We start from the raw sequence: 23,959 nt of genomic DNA, 5'->3' as shown, positions 1-23,959 counted from the left end.
AATATAAAGATCTCTTTTAAAAACGCACATACATGCTATATACTAAAGATAGGTAAGTATTTTCCATCTCAGTCTACTCTGTGTCTCACAGACTACCAAAAAGTTAATGCTTCTTACCTAAAAGCATTATCTAACAATAACCATTTGTAGCTATTTTAAATTTAAGTTCAGGAAGTAGACTTTCAGTTTTTCATCCTTAAAAAGTGCAAGAAATCAGAAATTTTTCTTTTTAAAATACCGCGAATCTGAAGTCCAGTTCGTGATATTGTCTATTGCACATCACTAAAAGTACCAGCAAAATAAAATTGAAAACTACTTTCCATACCTGCCTAAATTTTGCACGGGCCTCTTTTTCTTTCATTCTTCCATGGGCAACTAAGTAATCAAATACTTCACCTGAATCAGAAAGGTAAAGCAGGCAGTAAAATATACACAGATTATTCAATTAACAATAATGCAAAGTCAAGTTTTTGCCTTGTTTTTAAAGAAGCTTTGGCCCACAATTTCTGATAGTTCTATGTAAATCACAAACTATTACATGAAATAAAAAAAGTTACTTACATTTAAAACTGAGTATCTGTAGCAGCTTATAATTTAGTAAACTCTTTTAAAGTAAAAAACATAACCAAGACAATTTGCTTTCTGTTTTCAAGTATCATATAAAAATACAGTCAACTCTTTATTATCCATTCTAACAAAGGGAAGCCACAGCATGGGCAACACTGGCTTTATATTTGGGGCCTGTATTTCAGACAAAATAACAAAAGTCCTATCATATTGGTTTTGTTTTAAATTCTACTATCACGTTATCCTGTCAAATTCTCTCACACTACTCCTTGAATTTTGATTTCTTTTCCTTCTCAACTGATTATGCTTTTTGTTACCATGCCTCCCTTCACCTATTTTGGCACTTCACCACTCCCGGCATGAATTAAGTCATTCTGGTGTACATTTCCTAGTACACTTGAATTGGTCAGACTGTATATCATCGTATATTCCCACCCCCATGACAAAGTGGTTTGACAATACGTATTTGTTGAGAGATTTTAAAGAACTAGAAACTATAGGAAATGTCTTAGATCCATTTTTAACATATCTAAATTTTGTAATTTTTCTCTCCTTGGTAATATTTTTAAAAAGAACTAATTTTTCACTACACTATTAAAATATCTTAGTGTAAGGGAGAAATTTATTCTTAGTGTCCTGATAATTTGCACCATGCATGTATATATACATGTCATGCAAAAGTGGCTTGAAGAGTTCTTGTAAGGTGATTAAAAATTCAGGCTTTTGAATCAGGTCAATTTTGGTATGAATTCTAATTTAGGCCTAAGTAGCTACTGGGGACTATTAGGACCAGTTTTTAACTTTATGAAGATACAGTTTCTATGTAATGCCTATCTCACTGTTGTGAAGACTAAATGGAATAATGTATGTGTTTAAGCACAGTGACTTGCAGATAGGAAGCACTCAATAAAGTATATGTTTGTAAAGAGGTGTACAGATATGTCACATATACACATATGCAATATTGATCCCACCAGAAATAAAATACTACAAATCAAATATGTAATGATGCATGTTGGATGGAACTAATACATCTACAATGTCAGACAGCAAATTATAACAAGCATGCTTAAGGTCATTACATGGGGTGATGAAAACAGGAATGAATGGATGCTCTAGTTGACCCCTTGGAGTAGTTAATTCTAGACCTGGGAAGACCTATGCAACACAGAGTTAGAAAATCTGGACAACTTTTAAATTCAGCGTGAAACACTCTGACCCCAGATTACATGACTCCATCCTTTACTTGTTACCAATTGATTTAGATTTGCTTTTTCAACTAGAACGTCATGTTCTTGAGAACAAGGACTTTGTCTTTACTTCCCCATGTGTTCCCAGCATCTAGAATATTATCTAGTACATAGTGAACATTTAAGAAGTACTGTTTGCATGATTAAGAGAACAGATAACACATCATTCCAGAATAGACCGGATTCCTATTTTTAATAGGTTCTTGTGGACTAAGTGGTTCAAAATCATAAAGGAGCCCCATCCGTTTTTAATGACTGAAAATCTTTTACCCCATAATTGAAATGCAAACAATCCTCTCCAGAAAGAGTCAGTGGTCTGAGTCAACTCCTCTTCATGATAGAACTCTAACATACAAGTCAGATTCAATCCCAAAATATCTAAAAGTTTCAGGGGAAAATTATTATGTATTTTATTTGTCAAAGTCACCTTGCTATTTATAAGATAAAGAGGCAAAACAAACAAACAAAAAAGGATTCCAGATTTACTGCCAGAACCACAATGATTTTATTTATAGCACACTGATAGGCAAGACCCAAAGAAAATCTGTCATTAGAAATCAGAATTGAATGAAGGACCACCTATTGGGTTGAATCCTGTACATATCTCTATACACTCCACACTGCCTCCCATCTTTGCTTGTGAAGAAGGGGCTTCTGTGCTCCCCATTTCTCCAGCCATTGCTCCCCTTCATTGTACCAATAGAGAGTTGACTGTACTTACCATTCATGGCTAAAACAGTATCATATTAATATTAACACAGCCTTTGGTGGACCTCCATAAAAACAGAAGTGCCCACAGATTTTTAGCAGTCTAAAATCTGTCATATCAAAGCATGCTTTAATCTCTTTCCCTAGATATTAGTTCATCAAAAGGTTGATTTAAAAAAAAGGATATAACTGAACTAAAAATAACATGGATTCCCATGCTAACAAGTGCTACATAAATCTAACAAAAGGACAGAAAAAATAGAGAAATAGTTAACTAGGTGATATTTTCAGGTGCAACAGTTTTATTACAGACCTATATTTTATTACACATTTGCAAGGTTATACTAATATTTTATTAAAATTCTATAATAACAAACATTAACAACATAGATATTCAGATTAAGTCAAAAGCTTCAAAAGCTCTATATTTAAATGCAATTCAGGATGATGAAGACCTGACTAAAAAACCAAACTAAAATTTTCAATCTGCATAAAAACTGGAAAAAAAAAAGTGTGTTTAATATTTGCAGTAAAAGGTTTTAAAATATAAAGTTGAAATGCTATAGACTAGAATCAATCATTTGTCACATAAAATATGAATCATCATAAAAACATGATTTTATGTGTAGAAACACACACACACACACACACCCCATATGCTTCATTAGCTGAAAAGGACTGAACAGTTTTCTATTGATTAGCAAGCCAGTAAATCAATGTTGTATAATAATTTCAGCCACCTTCTTTCTTCAACTGCTAAAATTCTGAGCCTTTAACTCCATAAATTTCAAACTGTTTCTGAGAAACTTTAAGTGCTCACACTCATATGACAGAATGATGATTCTGAGTCAATATACCTCCCATTTGAGAATTAAATGCTGAGTTGAAAATGATATTCTATATCAGCATTTAAATATCATTCCTATTGTTGACACTATGTAGGTAAAATATATTACTATATTTTACCACAAATGCTTTTTACTATTTCTCTACCAATTCAGTGTTCTAATTCATAAATTAAATATATACATGTCAAAACTTGTTCAAATTGATTTTTATAAATTATATGAATACTTTATTATTGAATATATTTGAATCTTTTTTTATAAATTATTAACTATGTATGTATACATGAAGAATCAGTGAAGTAAACATCTGATATAGAACATACTTTGCTATAAACTTCATTAAATAATTCTGAATTTGATATTTCCTGCTTATGAGTTATTCTAATCCTAACATTATAATATGTTATAATATTTAGATAAGAAAATGAAAATATTTATGGATAATGATGCAAATTTAGTTTTGAAAAAAATTTCAAGTAATGTTTAAATGAGCTCAAAATCCAACTTTTACATTTATAATCGATAGGTCTTAAAAGAAACTTTACTTTTCTTAAGATATCGTCATCTGAAGGCATTTTAACAAAACTATAGATACATTAACAAGGAAGGCATAAATGTCACAATGACTATGCAGATAATTATTTATATCTCATCAAAGATAACTTATCAGTAGTCCCCATCCTTACCCCCACTTGCGTATTCCATGACTAAATAGAGGGTCTTCTCTGTTTCAATAACTTCAAACAACTTTACTGAAAAAAGAAATTAGAGATTTAACTCTATAATTGTTAGCACATATCATATATGCTTTAAGAAAATGTAAGGTAATATGAACCAGTTGAAAAGTTAAGTATTTATTGACAATTATAATTTAAATTAAAAAAGTTCCTCAAAGTTTATTACCACTATATAAGCACACTACCTACCATGCAGGGGCTTGGGACCCACTGCTGGGTAAGGATAGAGCTAAGTTTCTGAGACCACACATTACTTTTTCTAATTAGAATAAGGTAATAAAAGGGGAAATCCTAAAGTTAGAATAAAATTTTCATTAAGATTGAGAAAGAGGCTTTCTTACAAAGAGTTTATCATAAAATGTTAAATAAATTTTTGTACAGAAAACACTTATAAGTAGACATTATAAAGCTTTCTGTTAAAAAAACTACTAAGTAGGCAGGTTTATAGAGTTGAAATTGTAGACCACAAATTAAATATAACAAATAATAACATTAATATCACTAATAAACACAGGACCTTTAATGTTCAAAAATAAGTGTTTAAAAATATAAACAGGTTAAAAGAAGCGCAATCACTCCTTATAATCCAATGATGTCACATAATACATGTAAATTAACAAATATATATGTAAATATAGGGGAAAATCAGAACTTATGGAAATAAATTCAATAAAGCTAAAATCGACTTTGTTTTCTTTAAAATTCAAAGTAGTTATTTTCCTTAAGGATCAAACTGAAATGCCTTGTCATATTGTCTAGATTTCATTTTTTAATGAAGTACCATGATTTTACATCTGTGTTATTATTTAGATGTACTTCATTTTTATAAATACCTACATGGCACACAATCTTTATTTAGAATGACTCAGTAAGGATATACAAACATTAATGCATCCGTCTGAGTCATAGCCATCATTTAGTGGAGAGCAGGAGATATGGGAGCAGACGGCAGCATCTGTGGCTCCTATTAGCTTCTCTATAATCTATTCTACCTCAGGAATCACCCAGGTTATCATATAAATAAAGTATCCTGAAAATTGAATATGTTCAAATATCCTCAAATCAAGGAAAATACTTTGCTATTAATTGTATAAAAACAATTCATACCAATGTTAGGATGATTCAGAATCTTCATTATTCGTACTTCTCGAAACAACTATTAAAGAAAACAGGTGGATATATTAAAAAAGAACACTGAAACAGGGAACCAATCAAAACATTCACCAGAAGAAGTTCATCTACTGACCATATGACACAGGACTAGGACCTGGCAATGAGCTGAGAAACCAGATTTGTTCCTCAAGTCCACTTTGCTGAGACTTGGTTTCCAGTGCAAGCTTAACTAGATGAAATCAAGTGGTCCATTGTGAATATACTACATACAATGAAGAAAATTTTTATTCAACTATTCTGAATTACTAGGGATAAAAGAAAAAGACTGGAAGTGAAGCCAAGTCATCTTTCATGTGATTTTTATCACAGATGTATATATCTTTATAAGAGTGATCCAAACCTACATTTAAACAAAATTTGAAAAGAAAAAAGAAAAAAAAACTATTCAGAGTAGCATTGTTTAGGGAAATTTGTATAATAGCAAAAAATAATTAAAACATAGTTACTATTTGATATAAAATAAATAAGTCACTTGAAATAGGAACATTAAAATTTCCCTCCTTCTAATTTAACTTTTAAATTTTAAACAATCTAAGGCAAATTTTTAAAAAGCAATGATTTGGCATTGTTTTTTCTCTGTTATCTCTGAGTATGTGTTACTTTCCAAATCAAGCAACTAGAGACAGAAATAACTGGTAACATTCCAAAAATTCTATGTTGACATATATAGTTTATCAGGCTAAAATCTAAAGTTAGTACTTTCAGAGGTGACATTTCTCCAAGGAAATTACACAAAGAACACAAAAGATGCTCAACGTCATCAATCATTAGGGAAACACAAATCAAAACCACAGTAAGCTCTAACCACTCAGATATATCACGATGGCTACTTAAAACAACAGAGAACAGCAGATGGCTGGTGAGGAGATGGAAAAGAACTGAAAGCAGGAGCATTCACATAGGTGCTTGTTATACCCAAGTTCACAGAAATGCTAGTCACAAAAAATCAAAGCAACTCAGAGATCCAATGAAGAACGAAAGGATCAAAATTAATAAGACATACCATGGAATATTACTCTGCCTTAAGATGGATGCCAGTTATGCTGCATGCTATAGCATGAACAGACTTTGGGGACATTATGCTGAGTGAAAAGACAAATGCTCTATGATTCCACTTATATTTGAGTTTCCCAGGGTAGGATAGTCAAACTGACAGAGAGAAAGAATGCCGGTTGCCAGGTCTGGCAGGCACAGAGGTATAGGGTATGGAGCTTCTGTTTTGGAAAGGGGGAGGTAGTGCTGGTTGTGCAATCATGTGAATGTACTTGATGCTACTTGACAGAAACAGCAACTCATGTATACTTTAACACAATTTAAAAACAGAAATATTTATCTACCTGTTTATTCTCACATGAAAAGTTTAGGGTATATATAGTCTGTACACAGTCTGTGTGTGTGAGATTGTGTTGCATGCACCTGTATGTATATTCATATATTTTTATGAAATCCACACTTATGACTTTAGTAATTAAAAATGAGACAGTAGTAATTAGCACTTCAAAGAAAATTCATTCATTTCAAAACAGCTCATTTCTAGAACTGTGAGATGCTCTTGTTTTAATACTGGGACAAAGAGCTCGCTGAGTAGCTTCTCAGGGGTTTCAACACACTCACAACCATCTGTTCCACAGACTCTGACACAGCACATCCTCCATGCTTTTTTTGTACTCACTGACCACTCAGCCATCACCCGATGCCTCTCCCCTCTACTAACTTTTAAACATGGAGCTCCCCAAGACTCAGCTCTTAGCCCCTTGTTCTCTTTCTGGGGGTTTCCCATGGTTTCACATATCAATATGCTGATACCTCTTAAATTTAAATTTCTCATACAGAGCATTCTCACCCTAACTGGTATAACCAAGTATCTACTCAATATTTTTACTTGGCTGTCTCACAGTAAGTCAAACCGAATACTTGATTTCTCACACCAAACATGACCCTTCTCTGGGTTTTCCTAGTTCTGTATATCCATCTAACACATTCCTACAGAAATGTTTGATTTATCCTTAGTGATATGCTCCTGGCAAATCTCTAGATCAGAATGATCACTGAGACCTATCGACTCTACCTCCAAAACTTGTCTCAAACCTATCAACTTCTACCATGCACATGAACAACCCTGCCACATGGGACTCCCTAAGGTGGGCCATCCATCCTGCATCCCTTTGTGGCATGGGCCACAAAGTACTACCCTGGCGTCCATGCTACCTCCTCTTTTTCCTCTTTAGTCTCAAGGAAACACATCAAGTTGCAGATTGAGGAAAACATGGTCATACAGCAATCTTGAGTTTTTTTATTTGTAATTTTTATGACATTATTGGCAAATTGGTGCTCTCATAAGCAAAGTGGTGGAGATAGATCTCATAATCAATGAAAACACAGCCCTGTCTCTGGGAAGCCCCATGTTGGAGAACAGGCAGGCTACAGGGATGGATTAGCTGCTTGTCCTTGAGGCACCCCTCCACAAATACTGTTTTTTTGTTTTCATATTTAATTGTTTTTTAAGTGGGACTTTTGGTAGCAACAAATTTATTAATTTAGTCTTTGATTGGACTCCAGAATGTAGCTGTTGTGTTCAGTTCAATGGAGAAGTGTTAAGGAACGATACATTCGTCTTGTGAAACAGGAGCACCTCATAAATACAGCACTAGACAGAGGCTGCTCTACTTCTCTGGCGATGAATTCACACACACAGTTACAGGAAGGGCTGAGGTTCTCATCAGAAGTAATTTCTCATTCCAGTTAAAACAATAATACAGTCATTGGGTCCATGTATCTCAACGACATCTTGATTATACCCTTAGTTTCTTCATTAATGCCCTTTGCATGTACTGTTTCAACTTTGCTGTGGACTCCAAATGAAGGCCAGAGTTTGTTAAAACTATGTGTTGAATTAAAGGAGTTAAGTGTTTGAGTGGTGGCTTGAGACAGATGGCCGTGAGTAGCAGACATGGTTCTGTTTGGACTCTGTGACAGCTATGTCACTGGCCAGAAGTCTCTGTAGTTTCCCTTCTCGGTTTTTGGCTTTGTTCCAGGTAACTAAAGTAATTTTTTCTGTGGAGAAATACTTAACTTTTCATTTCAGCTCTTCTAGTTAGGGCTCTGGTTCAGGATTAGATAAACTCAACTGATCTCAATTACGAAAACCTCCATTTTCTCCTCTCAACTACTTGCTGTTCCCTCCATTCCTTCTGCTTATTACCCTTTTTGATGATGGGGAGATCTGCCACATTTAGAAGTAGTCAAATGGGGATGGCTTAGACAGTCCTGCTCCATTTAGGGCCCCAGCGTCATGGTCAAGGGCTAAAGGCACTTTGTCGCCTCCCTGGCCAGGCTATTCACCATGTTGCCTTTGGCCTGATCAATACTGTTAAGATTGCTTGACTTGAGGCAGGTGGAAGGCAATTCTCTAGCCTGGGAATTGCACAGGGGCAGAGATCCAGCCCATTTCTCTTGGGAGAAGTCCTCCAGGCTGTCCTCAGAGGCACAGGACACCAGACTCAGAAATGACAAGTGAAGGTCAGATTTTCTTAGCCTTGCAAGTATTCTACTCTAAATTGGTTTGGGAGAGAAAGGAACACTTCTTTGTCTTCATCAAATGCCTTGTAAAAATTCTATGTCTTTGACACTACCCACTGGTCTAAGACAAAGAGTGGGTGCTACTGACCCTGCAGGTAATGCCCTTTCCTAGAGACTACAAGGTCCTTGTCTGGACTTGGAGGGAGCATTCACTAAGAGATTAAAGGCATGGATTACTGATACTGAGTCCTAAAAATTAAAACTTCTAATGTCTAGGTTTGCCACACTGCTTATTTTTAGCCTTCAGACATTTTATTGGAATGCTAAGTATTTTTCTAAAGATTCTTTCATTCATTCACTTATGCATGCATGAATACATACAAGAACTGGGGTTTAGGTTCAGAGGGTAAGAGGATTCACCAGAGACAGAAAGGGGATCAGAGTAGGCAGATCTATTGAAGTACACTGCTGAGGGGAACAGCAGGCAAGACAGGAGATGTCTGCTGTGCCATGTGGACTAGCTCTCTGGCCAAGGATCTTCGGGCCTGAGCAGTGATAATAGCACGATAATATTGTGACTTAACTCCTTTGCCCCAGGTAGGCCTCTTGGGACACTAAGTATTTCATGTTTTATAAAGCATAACAATGGGACTTTCGTAAGTTCTTACCACAAAATAGTTCAGAAACAGATGTGAATATGTATTAGGTGAGTTTTAACTAAAAAAAGAAATGATTATTCACTAAAACTTGACAACTATAGTCAATTATTCAATGCAAAGTAAGAGAAGGAATGCTTTTTAAATGGGAGGCTGTGCTACTTCCCTGAGTTTTATCTCCACAGGTAGATTATAAGATTCTTGGTTAACAAAAATTAAGAAATCTGATAATATGAAGTGTTGGCAAGAATGTAGAGCCACAGTAAATCTTGCACAGTTTATGCAGAAGTACAAATTGGGGCATCCACCTTCAGAAAAATTTGATATTATCTAGTGAAGTGCAATGCCCTCAATTTAGAAAGTCTCTTCAAACTCGAAAGGCAGACATTTTCCCATATATCTTCACAAAAAGATATGATCAATTCAGTACTGTCTATAAGAACAAAAAGCTAACTAACATGGCAAAAAGAGAAAGACCAGGAATAACAAAAAATCCACCAATAATAAAGTGAGTAAAGCACACTGAATCTACTAGAGGGAGAGTGGGTGAGCTGCGGATGTCACACAACGGTGCACCATGGAGGAGTGAAATAAAGGAACTAGATTATAGCTTGGAGGCATGAAACTGCAGACACTGTTATATGACAAAAGCAAGTTGCAGAAGATAGGACATTCTCAAGTAAATAATACTTAGTGGTTTATGTAGATTATACACATATTAAAAAATTGGAATAAGAAAGATCAAATTCAGAATAGTAGCTTTTTTCTAAGTATGAAAAGACAGGAATGGAACCAAGAAATAGCACATACAGCTTCAACCTTATCTGTAATTCTTTCTTAAGATTAGAAATGAAACATTTTAGTCCAATACATAATTTTTTAAAAGATTTATTTATTTATACATACAGAACTGAGGTACAGGCCAGAGGTGCGGGGGGAGAGAAGATTCACCAGAGACAGAGTGGGGAACAGAACAGGCAGATTAATCAAAAGATACTGCTGAGGGGAACAGTGGGTGAGACAGGAGAGGTCTGTCATACCATGTGGGTCAGCCCCCTGCCAGGGATCGAACTCATGCTGCAGTGGCTGAAATAGTTTCACAGTACTATGCTTTAACCCATTGTATCCCAATATATAATTATTTTGAGAAAGTAAGATTTTTTGAAATGGGAGAGTCTAAAGTCCTGGAATGTCCCAAAGTAAAAACAGATTCATTTACTATGTTAATAAACTTCCCGACTTAGAGAAAACGTGAGTATTATTATTCAAATAATTAAATGAATATAAGACTTTCAAGGCAGCCATGGGCTGGTCTAAAACTTACTGGTGATTTAAAGGTTCCTAGAAATTTCCTTCATATCACTTTTAGTAAATTGTATATATGTATGTTTTACAGTCAATAAAGATAAAGCAATCAGAATAGAGGGTTTAAGAGTTGGAAGCAGACCATCAAAAACAAAAACAAGAAACTACTAGCAAAATCAAAACAAAAACTAAGTGACTAACCCTTGGTCATTAATGCTTGATTTTAAAGAGGCAGGGGAATTTAACTTTGTTGTGGAGATAGGAACAGTTTTCTTGAAGAAATGACATTAAGGCTGAAATGTGAGAAATGAGTCATGATTAAGTGGACAAGCATGAGAAGCCTTATGTAGAGGGTGGGATGGGAAGCAATGAAGATCTGGAGGCTGGAGCAAAGGATCTGAATAGGAGCTGGTGAAAGAAAGACCCAAAGTTGGAGGAATAGGGGAGGAGGAAAGCAGGGAAAACTGTGGGGTGGGAGGAGCTGATGGGATCTAAGGGATACCATGTCAAAGTACTAGGTTTCTGAACTAGCGAGGATGGAGTACCAGCTACTGTCTAAGAGGGCACAGAGATCCATTTTGCATCCTCCATGACTTTCTGAACTCTGTATGTGTGTAAGGTACAAAGTAGGGGCAGAAAAGAGCAGTTAGAAGGCTGCTGGGGAAACTGAAGGGAGAGGTGATGGTAGCTTTGTCTGGAGAGGTCATGATGGAAAACGATACAAAGATGACATGTTTCAAAAGATATGCAAGAAAAAGAATCAAACAATATAAGGATGACCTGGCTGATGAACATGGGGAAGAGGATGACGTCAAGGATAGTCCTGAGGTTCCTGGATTACTGTATAACTCGGGGACAATGTCATTTATTAATGAGAATACCAGCGCAGGCTGAGGTGGAAGGGTCATTGAGCAGGTGGGGCAGAGATGTCATGTAGTGCTGGATGTGATGGTGGAGACTGTGCTATCTTTGAGAGATTACAGCAAGTCTCTGACTTGAAGTATTAACCTGGTGACCTGAAGTATTAACCTGTGAGTGCGTCTACCTAGGAGACGGCCTTAAAAAGGATACAGAAACGAAGTCTTAGGGCCAAGTCTTGTGAAAATCCAACATCAAGTGGCCAAGGAAAGGACAATGACTCCATTCAGAGGAAAGAGTAAAAAGGGAACCAAAAAGGCAGAGGAAAACAGAAGGAGAACTAGAAGTTGAACTAGAATCTTCCTTCAATAAAGCTGCCAGATTTAAAATTAATGAATGAGCATATGGATCTGTCCCGATGGCACTCCGATGCAACTGAAAGATGGTTTCTATTTCTAACTCTCTTTTTCCCATTTTTATTTCTTATTTCTACTAAATTAAAAAATCCTAAGTCATAGGTTGACTGAGAAAATTAACAGCATTAGCTGATGCATCAGAGACATTCAGACTGATTTGTAGATCTAACCTTACCCCGGCGCTTCTCCCTGAAAATGGACAATGCTCAGGTGGCTGACCTCATCACACTCCTAAGTGAGAGGACTGGAAGCTTCAATTTGCAGGACAATGGTAAATTAATGCTGCGTATTCTCTGGGTACATTTTCTCTAGAAGGTGCTTTTTCTCACCTTTTTTGGGCATAGCATTTATACATTAAATATGTCTAAGAATATATCATGAGCTCTTTTGTCATGTAACCAACGAGGACAAAAGTTTAGAAAAATTAGATTTTTGGTCAGTGAACTGCTTGAAACAGTTTGGTCTTTCCAGAAAATCCAGCGATCTCATCACCAACATTTAAACTGCTGTTATTTTAGCTGAACATGAACATAATTGATAATACCACCTAAAAGAAACTTGTTTGAACACATTTTCCCTCAAAAGTCATCATATTTCAGTGTGAAAGACATACTTGCCAATCTTCACATGGTAGGCTAAACAGATACCACAGCAATATTTGGAATTTATTGATAGTCCATTTTCAGTATTTCCTTCAGGACCAAATCAAGATCAGGGGCTTGCTGCTGGCCACATTGCAGGGAGAATAGAGCCATGAACAGCTGAGCACTAGCTACAACATTTTTTATTCACATGGCAGAATTAAATTCCTTGCAGAATTAAAATAAAAAACAAAAACCGTCCTGGTGTGTCACCACTTCTGGAGATATGGTTTCACTGATATGTGGTATGGAATATAAAACACAAAGGAGAGGAACAGGTAAAACAAACCCTGAAGTCTGGCTATAGCATTGAAGCCACCAGAACGGGAAGCAGAGGGGAAGAGCAAAGAAGCAGACTAAGGAAGGGGAGTGTGGTGTGCTGGTGGCTCTGGAAACCTGATCCCTAAACTATGCACAGTGTTGTGAACCAACATTACTTTAATAAACATCATTAAAAAATATGTGTGTATGATACAAATAATATGTGGGAAATGTGGAAATCAAAGATGTTTAAGAATTCAGAAGAACCAAATTGTTTTGATAAACGTTTTAGAAGTTTTGAACTGTTGGGATATCAAATTTAGATTTCTCTTATCTATCATTGATGTTAGCAAAGAAAAGTAATCTTTCATATAAATATATTTTATACAGAAGATGATTAAAGAGGGGAATGAATGTACAGTTTGATCAAGGTCAAAACAAGATTTAACCAAACATATTTGGAGAGGAGATTAAAATGAATCCTTATTTAAAATACATGTGCTACCACAGTCTGCTTTTTAACAAGCATACCTAAAATAGAGACAGAATTTTTTGCTTTTTTTTAACCTCTAGGATTTATCAGCAAATCCTAAGGAAATATATTATTTCTTTTTATTTTTTTATGCATATAGAACTGGGGAATAGGCCAGAGGTGCAGGGGCAGTGAGAGGATTTACGAGAGACAGAGTGGGGAGCAGAACAGGCAGGTTAACAAAGTACACTGCTGAGAGGAGCAGCAGGAGAGACAGGTGAGGTCTGCTGCGCCATGTGGGTCACTTCCAGGTCAGGATGGAACTCACACGGAGATGGCTGTGGCCAGCTTGCAGTGCCATGCCTCAACCTATTGTGCCACCACGGAGGGTCCAAATATGTTATTTCTAACCCCATTACTTATTTTTTAGATAAAACTCACTGGGAGTTGCAAATGGTATATAAACTGAGTAAGATCAGATACTGAATGTTCTAGAGTGTGCGAGAACTAAATTATTTCCAATACATTTAAAAGAAAGGAAATCTGTGAACGTGCACCATTTTAAAAAGAACATACATGCCTACATTTGTTGAATTCTTTCTTTTGCTGTTATTTTCCCTGGGAAGTCTGGGGGGTTCCACACTGTGTGCACCTCAAATGACAAGCTGGAACCACACTAAATACCACTGAAAACCAGTCTGCTCATCAGAGTCCCTGCAGCTGCATCCAGGGAAGAGGGCCTTGGGCAGAACCCAAGGGACAGTCACACAGCTAAGGCATTTTAAGCAGATTCCCAGTGATTCAAGCAGAAATTGGTCTCCCTATGGTTCCAGTCCAAGGGGAAAAAAATAGCATCCTGGATAACTCACACAACTACACATGATTAGCTGAACGATGAGAAGTTTCTCCCAGAGAGACCCAGAAGGTAAATTATCTCACATTCACACAATTAAAAAAAAACAACAATAGTCAGCAGACCTTTCATGTTCTCACTGATCAAAAGATCCTGTGCTATAAAAAGTTACACTGGCTGTCAAATTTAAAAGCATCTTAGTAAATTCATTTTAACTTAAATAAGAATTAAAGCAGTGTAAACACATCTTACTAAATATTTGATATGACAAGGATCTTTAACTTAGGAGTCTAGCGTTATCTATGTCACATTACAGTGCTAAAAAAATCACAATGTGTATTATCTCACTATATTAAAAACAATATACATGGGGTAGATGTTGGAATATCTGCTTCATTTTTCAGGTACCAAAACAAGTATCTGAGAACATTTTCCCACTTAGTTAATGAAGCAACATGAAACAGCTATGTTAACCAGGGCAGTCTCCATCCTAATTGCTTTAATTGCTTCCTCTGCTGTTTTATATTTTCACCCTGTTCACATCTGTAAGTGAGCTGAAAGACTAGTTCTTTTGAGTGAAGAAAAGCAAATACTGTGTAAAAGGAAAATCCATCTATGAACAAAAAGAATTCAAACAGATTTTTAACTAAGTAGAATCCTGACCACTTCAAAATATTTGCTAAAGCTTTACTCTACTGAGGTAAAAGATACACAATCCTACAATATGGTGCATGCATCTGAACAGATGTTTGTAACAACTACTTTGTAAATATTATTTAAGTACCAATAAATATTTTAATATTATGTTTTATATGCCCTTTTTTAACATATTGATGAAATGTCATTATCATGCCTAAAAGGAAACTTGATTCTACAGAAAAGTATATATTTATAATAAATTCATATTCTAATTACTTACTATTAAAATAATTAAATACCTTTTGTAGACTGGTAGGATTTAGCTGAGTTTTGTCTATTATTTTCACAGCCACCTAGAAAAGAGAATTGTTAGACTATATTTGAAATATGTATTCTACTAAGCAAATAGTTACAAAGAAAACACCTTTTGTTTCATTCCTAACTACATGAAATTTAACAATACTTGGTGTTCACCTACAGGTGTGGTAGAGCTTTGGCAACCTGGCAGTCTTTGAATAGATTTCCCTGATCAAGTCTTTAACTTATTTGATCCTGACTCCATGATATTTTCCCTCTGCTATATCTTCCATGTTTATACCTTTGAAGTAAAAATCATCCTCTACCTTAATCTTTTACTCATTGATAAGTAACAGGCCTTAGAAAAAAATCGCACAGTTTGAGTCTATGTGAATAACTCAATATATGGTGAAAGTGGAGCCATCAGACACCTACGCTCACTTGTAGCAGACAGAGTGGACATGAGTGTCCTCTAAGTCTCTGCTTAACACAGTCTGTATCTGAGCATCCTGGGGAAAGGACTAAACTCCACTGGCTGTGATACTATCGACAGAGCAATGTGAAATCTTACTAAGAACATTTTATGACTGAGATCATTCATAATATCCTAGACAGACCCAGTAAACATTATGTAATCCAACCTGTTTAACTGTTTCTAGAGATTGACATATAAATCACTAAATATACTAATTTCATAAGTGTTATTAAATATGTCAGTTTTTATATCTAAGAACACATAATTCAAAACATATGGCATTTTAGGAACTCAATTCTCTTATTACTTGAGAATAACATCTGCCTAATAGTATATATTCAATGTGGTCTCTAAATAGATAAAAATGACTAGGTAACTTTCTGCATGTTTATCCCTTAAGCAACAGTTAACAAGAGCTGCCCACCCACTCCTGGGTTGAGAAGCCCAAGTGTTAGAAACCAGACAGTGGAGCCCAGGAGCCCAGAGACTCTCCATCTTGAGTGCCCCTGAGTACAGGAGATGCTCTATGGGGGAATGACTCTTTGCGCAATGTAAAAAGGTCACTTTCATGTGATGGTGGCACTCTACCTGTGCAACTCCAGTCTCATATACACTGGACTGTCCCTCAGCCTTATTTCAGGGAAGGGCTCTACATAGGTTCTGCCATCCAGCCCATCAAGACAAAACATATACACTTCAACGGAACAGGAGCTTTTGAAAAATGAGCATGCAATACAGAAAAGACCAAGAATATAGTTTTCAAATTAAGTACCCAAAGTTACTCATCCCCTTTTGGGTAAAAGTTCACACAAACAGGACTGGCCCAAAGCAAGGCTCCAAAGCTGGTCACAAATCTTAAGCACCGTCTGGCAGAGACCCATACAAAAGGGTCTGAAACAGTCAGGCAAGTCTGGGAGGAAATGAACAAAATCAAAACCAAGATAAAAGCTGCTGCCACTGTTAACCTCCCACAGGTGTCTTAACCACATCTGTTTCACTCAGTCCAGGATCAAGAAGCAAGAGCAGCTTCTTCATAGGTCTTTCTGTTCCCTGGGCCTCCTATAGGTCTCCTTACTCTCAATCCTGATTCCATCATTTGCAAGTCTGCTCTCTAGTTTCTTCTCTCCCTGTTCAGCATCACCCTCTATTGGGTGGGGCAGGGAACCTGGAACCTCTCCTTTTCCTGGGGACCACCCTGTTACAGTCCCACCAGCCTCAGAGAAGCTTTTGTAATGAGATTCTACAGAGGTCAAAGAAAAGAGTGAAAGGCAGCGGGAAGACTTACCTCTCTACCAGTCAAAACATGTCTTGCCAATTTCACTTTGGCAAAATTGCCCTTGCCTATTGTTTTCTGTAAACGGTAATTTCCAATGTGAGGCTGTTCATCTGTTGCTGATGTAATGGAGTTTCTACTCCGTGGGATGTTCTGTCTGCTGCTTGATTTGGTAGGCTGGACATGTGGCTCGGTGTACCCATCCACAGATGTATGCTAAGAAAAAAGTTGCAAGATTTCATTATTAATTAAATTATAAGTAGATTGCAGTTATTTTTGATGATAACTCATCTTTGATGAAAATATATTGCTTCACAAGATTTTAAATTCTAAGCAATCACTTGTAATTTCTACTTGATTTTGGTTAGCTTCTTTTGTAGTATTATAACTACTTACAACACAACATTTTGGCCTCACTTTAGGTATATATGCCTTTAATGAAGAAATATAAACAGATAGCCAGGAGCCCCAAACACCATGAACCCTCTGTGGGGTTCCCCTTCAGGCGGCGATGACCATACCAGCCAGGACTTTGTCATTAACAGGGCAGAGGGTTTTTAAAAGTGGCACAAACACTGACCTCACCATTCTGTTTCTCTAAACTAGCACTGCTATTTTTCTCCTTCATTTTCATCTGTTGTACATGTGACTTGGCCTTGAACAATCTGCTGTGTACTTCAAGTCAATATCTACTCTGCCTGGAACCATGACCTCGGTCCCACTGCATCTCAACCCTTCTCACCACTGTTCTGGAGGCACCGAGGTCACTCTAACTCATTGTCTCCCACTGCCCAATCCCTACAATGAGTTGATCCTGCAGGCTTATTAGCATATGGATCCCAGGTGAAACTGCCAGATTATCCCACCAGCAAGGATTGTGCCTACTCTTGTCTAGTTTGGTCAGCACTCTGACATCCATGGAACTTCCAGCAATCTTTATGAAAACATAGAATCACACATGACAAATATCATATTTTTCAGTGCACCAGCCCCAAGCTAGTCATCAAGAAACCATGCTATGTGCCAGCTCGCTCCCTAAAGACCTTTATCATCCCACAAAAAGGGCTTGTCCAGTCTGAGGAAGAGCAAAGCCCTACTCAGCTGACACCAGGTTAAATCAACTAACCCTCCCCAACTGACCATCTGACTGGTGAGAAATATTCTTGTTAGCTAAGCCAGAAAGGATGGAAAGACTTGTTATACGGCAACATCAGCTGGCACACAACACTATTAGTGTATTTCCATTAAAAGTTAAATGGGGCCCTCCCTGGTGGCGCAGCGGGTTAAAGCACTGCACTGAGAAGCTAAAGCCACTTCCGCATGAGTTCGATTTCCGCCTGCCCCGGAGGAGACCACATGGCGTGGCAGACCTCTCCTGACCCGCCCGCTGCTCCCCTCAGCAGTGTACTTCGTCGATCTGCCTGTTCTGTTCCCCATTCTGTCTCTGGTGAAGTCTCTCACTGCCCCTGAGTCTCTGGCCTGTACCCCAGTTCTGTATGTACAAATAAATAAATCTTTAAAAAAAAAAATGTTAAATGGAAGGGAACCATGACCAATTAGGAGATTCTAATCACATAGTCAAATTCTTGTGAAATTTGCAAACAAACAAAAAATAAGGAAAGTAGGAGATGTAACCAATTTCCTAAGGAAAAACTCTTGATCAGGGTCAATACCCCTGACAGTTTGGTGGTATTCCTCTGAAAAACAGTGAAACAGCTTCTTCACATGTCTCTCTGTTCCTTGTGCCTCCTATAGGTCTCCTTACTCTCAATCCTGATTCCTTTATTTGCAAGTCAGTGTAGGGTAAATGGAAGTGATCAGGTTTTTTCCACCCTCCTGTCATTAGTATTGATGATCCACACTTATGGACCTCCATGTTTGCCTGGAATGTGGTGTGGGCCTGCGCGAGTGGGTGCACTTGAGCCCAGAGACTGAGCATATAAGGGCGGTGGTGCAGAGGACCGTGGGAGGCGGCAGAGGACCATATGGCAGGGCGCAGAGGACAGCATCAGGGAACAGCTAAGAGGAAAGAGCCTATAGGGGTTTGGAGGGGGCTAGGTTGCTGTCTCCCTGCTGGCTTGTTTTCCCTAACCTGTGGGGATGAGGCCATGGGCTCCAAACTTGTCTTTCAAAAACTGCCTGAACCTACAATGAACTGCCTGGCCTGGGGTGGTTGCAGGAGAGTCAGATAGTAAAGATCTTAGGCATTGGAGGTATTTACTGTCTATCCATATTTTTTTTCAGTCTTTAAAAACTTCAAGAACTTCGTTAGCTCAGTACCAAACAAAACACACCACAAAGCTGAGTCTGGCCCATGAGGCAATTGGTTGATCCCCTGGTCTGACATGTAACATTGTGGGGTATATGGTTATGCGGTCTCTGACTGATCCTACCAAGGGAGAAGGAAACACTAGGAAAACCACCGGTATAATGCTGTGTATGTATGTGAAGAGCACAGGAGAGTAAAGAGTAGTTCTGATTCCTTCCCAACCCACCTCTTACATTGACAGGTTGGTATATTCTCCCAAATTCTAACTCATTTCATGAACCATTCAACTTATACAGGCTGCATTCATACAAGGCTTAATGAATAAGTTTTATTAATATAAACACATTAAAATATAATTAATAATGCATAAAAACCAGAGACAGGGCTCTACCCAAGCCCCCTGGACACCTCAGAACTGTCGCAGCAGCAGGCAGGAGCATGGGTTTTCCTTGGGGGAGCACAGAACAATGGCAGGGGAGAGTGCCGTCCCTGACTCTCAAGGAGGAAACCTGGCAAAAACACAGATCCCGCTCAAGCTGCATGAAATGATGAGCTTCCAGTGAACAAACTCAGCCTTCAGGTTACTAATGTAAAAAACGATGACAGGCAGTCAGACGTCTTTAGTTTAGCCCTCAGCTTTAGCCAAGGGTCCTGTTGCCGTCTGTCTTTTAGCAATAGGGCTGGGATCCCCAAGCTCCTTCCACAGCAGTGGCAGCAGGACCCAAAACTAGTCTGAGGGTGGGGTGCAGAGTGTTACAGGTGACGATTCCACAGGATCTTCAAGCCTGCATCCCATGGACGCCTGACTCTAACTCCTGGTAACAAGAGGGGGTGCCCTGCCTTTAACTCCAAGTTCATGTCCTCCACCTGGCCCATGACCCTTCAAATGCCAGCTTTCCAGCTTTCTTGTTTGTAAAATGGAGCTAGTAATAAAGCCACCTCACATTGTTGTGGGGATGAGACGGACTATGTAAAGGTGCTTAGAACAGTGGTGACACACGCTATATGTCAGTATGTTAATGAAAACCACACAAAGAAATAAAAAAGGAATTCCCTCCTAGGCCATGTAAACCGATCCCAAACCTTGAACACATCTGTGAGTGTGTGAGGTCAGCTGCCACTCTGGCACCGATTTCTGGTTCAGTCAGGGTTCTTAACTGGAAGCAATGGAAACCAACTCAGGCTAATTCAAGTAAAAAATGATTATATTTTTTTCAAGTCTGTAGAAAGCCAGAAGAAATCTTCAAGAATGAAACTTAAATTCTGGTGGAGAGATTAAGAATGTGTAAAGAACTAAAGCAAAACTTAATCACACTTGGTACCACCGGTGTAGGGTAAATGAGTTTTAGGGCCTTTTACCGCCTTTCCCATGTGCGAGTGTGGGCACCTGTGCAGAGAGGCCAGGAATAAAAGGGTAGCATCGCTCTGAGACGGAATTACACTGCAGGGGTGACGCTGAGGCAAGATCGCTGGACGACGCAAGACAGACCCCCAGGGAAAGCGCAAAGATTCATGGGGCCTGATGGGGGTGTTGCGGGGGCTGGGTGTCTCCTTGCCTCCTGTGCCTGTGCCCCTGGTTCCCAGAGAGGGCACTAAAGACCTGTAAAAGCCCACTGGGGTCCTGGGACTCTCCTTTATCTGTCTTCCTGAATGGACAGTGAAACTGCCCCAACAGTGGGCTAAAAGGGAAAAAGGGTGATTTGACAAGAGGGCTAGAGTGAGTACTCCTTGATGGAATGGGTGACATTTGAATTGCACCTAAAAGAGGACAAGGACCTAGACAAGTAGGAGGGTCAGCAGTTCAGTCAGTGGAAAATTGAACAGAAAATCTCAAAATGGGCTCACATTATGTCGGGGGAAAAAAAAAACCCAAAAACAATAACTTAAAGGAGCCATTTAGTGCTTTCTACTATCAGCATTCAAACTCTGAGTTACAGATGTAGATCCCCATACATCTGACAAACCAAGTCATATTTAAAAGGCAAGAGAAGAAGGTGCCGCTTGGCTAAGAGGGTACAAGTGAATAAACAAATGCATGAACAAGTCAATGATAATGAAGAAAATCTCCCTAAGCCAAAATCTCTCTCTTAACCTAATTTCATAATGAGTGGTGTGGCTCCTCACTTTTCCCCCGAAGCAAATAATTTTTTAAATTAAGAGAAAATCTGACTGGGATTGGGATTTCTCCTTCTACGTGTTTTGCTACACGAGAGTAGCAGTATGATAGTTATCCTGAAGGAAAGCGGTGATTAAAAAAAAACCTTATTTCTTGAAGCATTATGCACTAGGAGCTGTATTAGATGCTTTCCCTGTGCCACTTCTCCTAATCGCTGTAACAGCTTCATAGACACCATGTGGCTCCCACTTCCAGAGCACAGTTATGGCCAAGGGCCATGTGCCACTGGAGTCTGACCCTTTTGTTTATGTGGATTTCATATTAATATCAACTAAAGCACATGTTTACATCTCCATGTCCTCCCTCTGGATAAAACAGCAGCAACAACAAAAAACTTTTGAACATAATTGTATGCTGGTCCTGACGCTGATAGTACAGATGGTCATCCAGAAAGTGAACAACTTGGGAGTTGTACTGACCACTCCAGTGACACAGCAGAAAGAAAACATGCATTCATTTTATTGAAACCACACAGGAAGCAGAGTTAGCCAAAGGGTGGAATTTTGTAGGAACTGGGGTGCTCCTACTATTTTTAAAGGAGGATGGATTACACTCAGTGCAAGTAAAAGGAAAACTTTATAATGTCTAATTTTGCTTAAGCTCTTTAATTCACAGACCATTTCTGCCTTTGTTATTAGCATCAGAAAGTAGCCTAGGAACTACAAAGTTCCGGCAACTAAGTGTGGCTCACAACACACACAATAGCCAGCACTTCAGAGGTCAGGCAGGCGCTGAGTCTCTGTGAGGCTGGCACTGTGTTCAGGCCACAGGTAAACACACCCCAAAATCAGGGCCTAACTGCAAGGGCTAAGCTCAGGTGCCCCATGTGTCAGAGTTGTTATTTTTTCTAAGCAAGGGAGGTTTTCATTCACATGTTGCCTCACTAGTTCGCAAAGGCCTTGTTTTTATTATTGCCACCCATCAACTGTTGTCTAATCAGGTATTAAAAAGAACAAGTACTGCACCTTCCCACAGCAGAATTAGAAACAGCTGGGTAGGAAGCTCTCCCACGCGCTGTCACAATGGAGGTGAAAACACATAGCTAGCAAGGAGTCATCGAGGTAACTCCAAAGCTTCTCGTTCCATCTCATGTTTTGAACTTCACTTCCTTTGTCACTATTCAGTGTTTCATTTAATCAACAAAAATTTACCATGACCCATACTATAAGCTAAGTACTGTCTCACATGCTGGAGAATGAAGAAAGAAACTCCACAGAAAAAAAACTCCTCATTTTACAGAGAAAATGTTGACATGTTCTTGTGCAAAATAAGATAGCAGGCAAGGTAAGGGACTACAGAGGGTGGTCATGGACAGTCTCTGAGGGGACACCTGAAAAAGAGGCCTGAGAAAATGAAGGATTTGAGTTGTCTAGACAAGAGAGAATTAATCTGTAATTCCTTGTAAAAAAAAAAAAAAAAAGCAGTGCATAGTTACACATCCTCTTGAAATCCTTTGAAACAAGTTGAAAAAAAAATTACATATTGGCTCCCACAAAGTGTAGATATACACACAGCGCACACTCCCCAAAACCTACTGAGCTTGCTCACAAACATTTTATCAAGCTGAGGATAACTATTACCTAACCACAAAGAATGAGCAAACATGTACCAGAGAACAAAGAAGGCTGTCAATTCTCAAAATAGATTTGGGTTTTCTCACTTGAAAAGGTGTTAACAACTGAAAGAGATAATAAAAAGAGAAGAAAACAAACTCTAGACTTGCCTCTCAGTGAACCCATTTAGTTCATCCTTCTCTGCTATGGTTATGATTCTATGTACACAAATACCATATCAATACATTAAAACACACTCTACTCTTTTTTTTTAATGATTTATTTATTTATGCATACAGAACTGGAGTACAGGCCAGAGGTGAAGGGACAGTGCGGGGATTCACCAGAGACAGAGTGGGGAGCAGAACAGGCAGATCAACGAAGTACACTGCTGAGGGGAGCAGTGGGCCGGTCAGGAGAGGCCTGCCTTGCCATGTGGATCTCCTCCGTGGCAGGTGGGAATCGAACTCATGGGGAAGTGGCTTTAGCTTCTCAGTGTTGTGCTTTAACCCGCTGTGCCACCAGGAAGGGCCCCACACTCTACTCTTAAAGGAAAAGCCACTGAGTCTGAATGGTAAGACCATTTCCAAGATGGCATGTCATGTATTAGACCTGAAAGTAGGGCAGCTCCTCCCAGACTCTAGAACACACCACTTCTGCAGGCCTTTTGTGCCCTGGGTCAGCTGCTCTTAGCACCAACACAGGGATGACAAGTTAAATGCAGTGACTTTATTTCAACTCCTCAAGATCATTTTCAAAAAGAAAGTAGGGTATGTCCATCTAGCCATGGATGAATGCTGTGTCTCTGACTAAACCCATTAGCAGGTAAAAATATAATCTCTTGACAAATTATTAAAAAAAATTGTTTGCAGAGTCCAAAGAGCCCCAAAAAGCAAGCCAAAAAACTGAGGAAGGCTGATCCTTGTAAAAAGGGAACAAACAGGATGAAACTTGCAATTTTTACAGTTTCCATCTGTGTATAAACCCCAGGTGACTGATATTCAAGCAGACTA

General features: G+C 38.4%; 1 protein-coding gene across 1 annotated transcript in view; it reads right to left on the bottom strand.

The window, feature by feature from the left end:
• MARK1 (MAP/microtubule affinity-regulating kinase 1) overlaps positions 1-17,158 on the bottom strand; it is a 45,088-nt gene extending 27,930 nt beyond the window's left edge. Inside the window, exons 1-5 of the mRNA XM_004695963.2 lie at positions 16,961-17,158; positions 15,203-15,256; positions 5,218-5,266; positions 4,060-4,125; positions 326-396 (exon numbers count right to left, since the gene is read on the bottom strand). Of these exons, the coding sequence (XP_004696020.2) occupies positions 326-396; positions 4,060-4,125; positions 5,218-5,245 (165 nt within the window). The 5' untranslated portion in view covers positions 5,246-5,266; positions 15,203-15,256; positions 16,961-17,158. The remainder of the gene's footprint in view (positions 1-325; positions 397-4,059; positions 4,126-5,217; positions 5,267-15,202; positions 15,257-16,960) is intronic.
• Between the last annotated feature and the right edge of the window lie 6,801 nt (positions 17,159-23,959).

The sequence above is a fragment of the Condylura cristata genome, unplaced genomic scaffold (genome assembly GCF_000260355.1).
Source record: "Condylura cristata isolate star-nosed mole 26May11 unplaced genomic scaffold, ConCri1.0 scaffold00018, whole genome shotgun sequence".
Classification (NCBI taxonomy): domain Eukaryota; kingdom Metazoa; phylum Chordata; class Mammalia; order Eulipotyphla; family Talpidae; genus Condylura; species Condylura cristata.
Note: the sequence above shows the minus strand (reverse complement) of the source record. Positions and strands in the feature narration are given on the sequence as shown.